The sequence below is a fragment of the Sinocyclocheilus anshuiensis genome, unplaced genomic scaffold (assembly GCF_001515605.1).
Source record: "Sinocyclocheilus anshuiensis isolate Anshui unplaced genomic scaffold, SAMN03320099.WGS_v1.1 scaffold330, whole genome shotgun sequence".
Classification (NCBI taxonomy): domain Eukaryota; kingdom Metazoa; phylum Chordata; class Actinopteri; order Cypriniformes; family Cyprinidae; genus Sinocyclocheilus; species Sinocyclocheilus anshuiensis.
This window is the reverse complement of record NW_015547689.1, coordinates 360,206-367,229: the sequence shown is the minus strand read 5'-3', so window position 1 is coordinate 367,229 and position 7,024 is coordinate 360,206. Positions and strand designations below refer to the sequence as shown.

The window sequence follows — 7,024 nt, the reverse complement described above, 5'->3', positions numbered from 1 at the left end:
TGATTTAACCTGACTAGTACTCATTCACACTTTCACATGTGCTGCTGATATGATTAGTCAATTAATGTTAGCATTTTGTGTCAGGATAAAAAAACAGTGAAATTAGTTGTTTTTGTGAAACGCTAATTTTTTTGGCCAATGAAGCTTTTAGCAATTATTTAAAATGCATCTGATCACTCTACACATTAATCTAGAAACAATGAATGAACACCACAACAGCTTAAGCAGCAAACTTTGCAAAACACAAAATTTATGTCACTGCCAAAACTTTTGGCCATGACTGTATATTTATATATATTTTCTTTTTTTTTTTTGAAGTACAGTGTGAGTGAGCAGAGGACGATATCAATTTAAATATACAGCATTCTAAATATAGTTGTAGAATTACCCATTATTATTGGATTAAATATTAATATTATATTATGTAAATATTAGTCATTTAAATATATTTAAAGTTAAATCTTGGCTATTTATGTATAAGTACAATGTGAGTGAGCAGAGGATGTGACAGCATTTTAAATATATACATATAGAATTAGTATTGTTAAATTAATATTTTATTATGGTAACATTATTAATAATGTAAATATACCTAATGATATATTTTTAACTATCTAAAGGTATGTTTTTTTCCTGTCTTTTTTCTTTAGAGTTGAGTAGAGTTAGGATTTTTCTTATCTTTGTCCTTGTGTTAGAAATCAGTCAGGTCTATCTTTTTCCTTGTGAGAGCAGACATTAACCCCGTCATGTCTCCTGGCTTTTGAAGAAAGATTAAGCATGTTTTTGCGCTTGGGTAATTCAGTCATGACACAGAGATTGTGCCTCTGATTGGAGGAGAGCCTTGGGCACTGTCTTCTGTGATACAGATTCAGATATGATTTTTAAAGATGTTTTATTTCGATCCTTAAGCATATTCTTCTTGAGGTTAATCTTGTCTGTCACTGGGTTTAGAAGATGGCCAGAAAAGGCTTCTTTGCCTGACCTTTATCTACCAAAGGCAACACATCTCCAAAAACTGCAGGATATTTGGGCCCTTGTGCCCAACTTAGAGCAGAAAAAAATGTAAAACCGTTTTGTCTATGCTATTTAACTGGATTTCGTGCTCACGGCCAGCCTTTGTCATGCTCCGGGGAGAGCTGGTGCACGAGTCATTGTCTGGCTCACTCTTCTTTCAAATTGTGCTGCTGAAACTGGGAAAACAATCAATGTTAAAAATCATTGAGTGAAGCAGCCTTAATGGAGTTCATTTTTACAATAGAAAATAGAAAACCATCGCTGTGGATATTAAATAAGCCAGAAATATTGATAGCTACACCATGCAAACAGTTTCACCGATGTGCAGTTCAGCAGCTTGAGGGAAATTAAACGCTCCGTGGTGGCGGTGGTATGAAATCACTACAATATCTCGTGTCAATAATTGTGTTATTAGAATTAGAGTGACCTTTTCTGTCTGGCACAGCAGCTATACAGAAACTGGAGGACGGTGGCGCTGTTTTCCGTGGATTTAGTGCTTGTGTGCCCAGGAGAGAGAGTGAGAGAGAGCTTTGGAAAGGAACTAATGCAGGGGAAGCTTCAAAGCAAGAAACTTTCACTCAGAGCCTTTCATGCGAAGAGTTTGAAGATGACAAGGGGAGAAATGGAAGGAGTCTCCATAGAGCAGAGACAAACAGGTGGATATTCCTCTTACAGAACTTCTGAGTGGACCGCTCTCTCTCTCTCTCTCTCTCTCTCTCTCTCTCTCTCTTGCTTTAGACCAGGCTGTCCATCATGGACACAGCAATGTTAGCTCTGACAGGGTGTAATTTGGACAGCTAGAAGGCCAACAGATCACTTTTTGTTGATAGAAGTGGTCAAACAGGAAAGCACCAAGTGGGCAAAGCACTCAACATATTTAGCGATTACCAAAAAGCCAGTTGAAACGCCAGCCCTGAAATAATGTGATAAATCTTGTTAGGACATTGACGGTTTTTTGTTTTTTTTTTAAAGTCTTGCACTTTAGAAAGTGTGAAATCTGTAGGTCAAAGTGAAGTCACCGTTCACTCAGCATCCAGTCTATCCAAAGTGCCGTAAGAGCCGGTGAAATTGAAAGAGTGGAATCTGGGGGTTATTGTGGGCGACTTTGACATGGTTTCAGCGAACTAATCTTTCACCCTTTGAATCCACGGGGACACTCAGAATCTCTGTGTGTGGATTTTTTGTAAATTCCTTGGCCCTTATGCATGACCTGCCTCCAACGCAAGGTCTGCTGCTTATCCTGATTCATGCATACTAATGACTCTGGACTATTTATATTACAAACCCGCTGTTTCATCTATCAGTGCATGTCTACTGTTTAACCCACATTGTTTGCCAAAGTGAGCGAATTATGTCATTAAAGTTGCACATGGGAGCAGCTCTAATATCTCCCCCACATCCGTGGAACGTACACACAGCGCTGTCGCATAAGCATCTGTGCAACGCCACTTCAAGCTCTATTACTGGGAGAATATTAGATTTGGGTTCCTTTGAGAAACTAGAGGGCTGGATGCCGGCCAGCATTGGAATGGAGTGTAGGACTGGAAAGGCATAGCTCAGCCATTACAACCTGTGAGTTTGAGAGGATGAATACCTCCAAGAAAACAGCAGGAACCTCAGAGCACGCATCTCATGTGGAGCCCACTTACATAACTGTGGTGGGCTTGGCAAGCACACCATGGCCTCATATGAATCTTGGGAACTTTAAAGGGATAGTCCATTCAAAAACGAAAAATCTGTTGTCATTTACGTTTCTGCAGGATCCATCTGCCCTCAGGGACCTGACAATGGTAGGACCATTTAGCAGAGGTCCTCTTAGACAAAATAACAGTACGCAGAAAGGGGAACCTTTTTAGTATTTGCCTAATATTAGACACGTTCTACAAAAGCAGCAGTGCGACAGCCTTGTGTAGTCCATTGAATGCCTAGGGTCCTTAATGTCTTCTATGATTTTCTTACATAAGCTGTTTGCCATTAAGACATTCCTATTAGACACCAGAAATGGACACACAGGTGTAAAACGGTTATGCAAGGAGTTTACACAAATGTGGAGCGACTGGCCCACGTGAATCTGTATGTCAGATCCTACCCTCTGATGGTATCGAGACACACAACGCTGGATACTTTGACGTGAGAGCGTTAGTTATGTGTCCGACGTCAGTTTGAATGTCACCCCTCCTGCTGCACTGTACAAACACAGCAGGAAGTCTAATCCCAGCTGAATTGGAAAAGAACTGAGACTTGCCAAGGAGAAGAGCACATTTCATGCTGAATGTAGCAGCTACGGCTGAGAAGCAAGGCTGATGCAAGGTGCAAAAAGCCAGCGGGCTATCTGCTGCCAGTCACTGGAGAATAGAACCATTGAGCGGCCAGTCGTTTTAATAGATATGAGAAAGGGCAGTACTTACAGATCAGAAAGGTCAATGCTGAAAGCACCTGAATATGGGCATTGGTGATGTCATAACTTCTGACTGTATAAACGGCAAACATCAGGGTGTATCGATTATGTTTAAATGACTCTAAAGGTTCACTGAAAAAAAAGCATGCACACATTTTGTATCAAACAATGGTAATGCTGAAGAGTCAAATCAAATGACTGAGAACAATCCAACAAGTGTTGAACAAAGCCAAGGCTGTTTAAAGTTTCATGCAGCCCGGGGGCACAAGACGCTGATGTGCTTTACTTTTCTCCTCCACAGATAAACCTGAGGTGACGATCAAGGTGGAGTTTCCGCAGGGCCTGATAAGAGAGGGCGAGAATCTGGAACTGACGTGCCAGGCTAAAGGCAAACCACAGTAAGAAACCTCTCTCTCCTGTGTGTTCCATTTCTGACAATATTGGCAACTTTTCAACTTTTACGGTTTGTTCTGATATGGATGAATCTGGGTCCATGGGCTTTCATTCACAATGAGAACAGCCCTCTACCAAAACCCATAGGCAAACTTGTGACCGCTATCACAAAGCATTTAGTGGAATTAATTATACAACATTTCTGGTCCTGATCTAAATTGGACAAGCGACATTCCAAGGTATTTTGTGATATTGCTTAATTGGATTCAAGCCATTTAATAAAAAAAATATATTTTAGTTTTAAGGTACGAGCTTTAATTTAGTTTGCCTACACATTGAAAATGAGAAGGATGCTGGGCAAAATCTCTGCTGAATTTGATTGTGCACATGTGCCACAATATTTTTTGGCTTTTTACTTTTGACCATTGATTGCTTTATCTGGCATACAACATAAAATTAATAACTGTGTTTAAATTTAGTAGAGTACTTAATTAAATAAAACTAACATGTTCAGAATTAAATTAAGGCCAAAAGAAAAAAATCATGTAGTAGTCTCAATTGTGTGTGACAGAATTTGAAATTTGGTTAAAAATTTGCCCCCCAAAAAAATGTTGCATTTGTTAAATTGAATTAATTCAATTGAACACGCAGCACTTTCTAGTTACAAAGCTGAAATACATTTTTAAAAGCTATATTATTTTCCAGCAAGATCAATCATTTATTTAGATCATGATAATCAATATACTTACGCCCTTGTTGAAAAGTATACAGTGGCTCCAAAATATGATTTTTCTTTTTTATATATTTTGCCCCAAAATATCATCTTATTTCTTTATTTATTTTTACAGATTGGTAGGTTTGATATCTAATGCAGTGAAATTCATACATTTTTACAGTTCCAAAAGTATCCAAATATTTTCTGTGGTCATTGCACATGAGCCTAAAGTGAGTTGTCAGTGTTTGTCCAGTGTGAGCGCATGTAATAAAAGCCATTCCAGTGTTTTTACATTCAACAAGCCCCATAACATCCCCAAACTGAAATGCTGCGGGCAGACAAGGCACCACCTGAATTAATTTAATAAAGACGAAAATACAATCAATACAGTGAGCAGAAAATTGGAAGTCATTTTCATTAAAGCTTGGAGAGGGGCTGCAGTCATTACTGTCAGACAGTGCAGGGCTTGGCTTACCATCCCATTTGTATTCTCCGCCTCACGCCAGGTTCTCTGCAGCCCCTCCTCTGTGTGTTTTTCCCCATGCCTTCCTCAGTAAGGCACTTTTTCTAGGTCATTTCTCCCTTTCCATATCAGGAACGTCTGCATCTTTATGCTACGCATGTATATTTAACCTCAGACTGAGACTCTTTGAGATTCCACACTCACTGCTCGCCATCAAATGTTGTTTTGCCGTCCTTAGAGGCTGTGGATCAACTGCTATTGAATGCGAACCAGTCCTTTGTTTCGAAGCTGTGAAGGTTTTCAAACAGGATGGTAACAAGTTTAAACACTGACACAAAAACTAGAACAACAAGGGAAAGCCTCCTCAGATGCTCTTGGAAAATAACTACACTGCAGCAGTGCCATTGAAACTTGTGAGAGCCGAGCAGAGTTTAGAGCCTCTTTTATATTTCCACAGTGGGTTTAGCTCATTCTGCTCATCACTGTGAAAGTAGAATAGGCTGTTGTGTGCCCAGCTCAGGTGTTTAGAGAACAAAAGGAGATAGCTCACAGTGGCAGTTAATTGAGGCAGACAAGAGAAAATCACAGCCTTTCACTTTTTGTTACTTCGCCAAAATGTAGTTTATTTGCCAGTGCCATAGGCTGTGACATTGGTTGAATCCCACAATCTGTGTAACTGACCGCAACTGATTCAGTTTTTTCTGAGGTTAGGGCCATAGCTGTTTTTAGTCTCAGACAACGCAAATTGCACATATTTACAGGATAACATATTGCATACAAAAACCAAAAGTCTGATTTACTGGTCTCAGCACTTATGAGAAATGAGATTTAAAAAATTAAATCATGTATATAAGCTCCCAGACTGCTACACAATTGTTGTCTCCAAGGAATTACTAGCATGGTTCCCACACCTTTTGATCAATAAATACTTGGGATTTTTAAATTCTGTAGTGATTTCAATGTTGGATAGCCTCACACGGGGCACCACTAAATGTAGTGAATTTAGATCTAAGTAGCACCTCCAGTGCAATGGCTTTGGGCTTAAATATTAATATTAATATTTAGTTTTGGTCACACTATTTTACAGGGCACAAGCCAAAGAATTTCGCCTTGACAATAAAGAACAATCATGGAAGTTTGTTGAATAAATAAGAATTACATAAATTCTAGGAAGTTGTAGTCTGACCAATCTGAAGGATTTGAGGGATATCGTTAACTTGTAGAGCCTCATACTGAATAATCAACACAAGGAAGACACAAGTGTAATAAAAGGGGTTTTATTAACAAAGGGATAGAAAAGAGTAACTAACAACTACCAAATGAATGGATAAAGTGCAAAAGATTGATAAATGCAAGTGATTGAGTTTGATGTAACTATGGACATTACACGTTATCTCATAATAAGATAAACGTCTCGAGGTTACGTATGTAACCATGGTTCCCCGAAGGGAACGAGACACCGCGTCGAATGCTTTGGGAACGCCCTCGGCGAGATACCGTACTGAAGCCTGCTCGCCGGAGCCTACTGGGCCCTGAAGCACCGAGGGTGGCAGGGGCATCAGTAAGTCTCCCCGAGGGCACTGAGGAGGATCGGGCACCGTGTGCTGAGGTGTGTACCTCTCCTCCCCGTGGTGGGCTGCCCTCGTGGCCCTGACGGTGGAATTGTCAGGGCCGTTTGGCCGAGGTCCTCTTAGACATAATAACGGTCCGCAGATCCGTTTTCTGTCTAGAAGGCCCCGGCCGAGAGCGCCGCCCCGCCCCTTGATCTTTCTGCGGGGGAGTACGGGCCGCGACGCTCTGTTTCTGGGTCTGGCGATATGAGGAGCTAGACAGCTGGGACTGTTCCTGCTCAGCAGTCCCAAATACCTGGGGCCAGCGAGGGAGGAAGCGCTGGAATGCCGCCGCTTGCTTCTTCGCCTCCTGAAACCTCTCGACGACAGTGTCTACTGCGCCGCCGAAGAGGCCAGAAGGCGATAGCGGGGCATCCAGCAGGAAGAATCTGTCCTTATCTTGTAACTCGGACAGATTCAACCACAGGTGT

General features: G+C 40.9%; 1 protein-coding gene across 4 annotated transcripts in view; it reads left to right on the top strand.

Moving 5' to 3' along the window:
• Nucleotides 1-7,024, top strand: part of LOC107703515 (cell adhesion molecule 1-like) — a 345,884-nt gene that overhangs the window by 288,218 nt on the left and 50,642 nt on the right. For all 4 annotated transcript variants that reach the window (XM_016506153.1, XM_016506155.1, XM_016506154.1 and 1 more), the window contains one exon: nucleotides 3,714-3,810. In XM_016506153.1, the coding sequence (XP_016361639.1) occupies nucleotides 3,714-3,810 (97 nt within the window). The remainder of the gene's footprint in view (nucleotides 1-3,713; nucleotides 3,811-7,024) is intronic.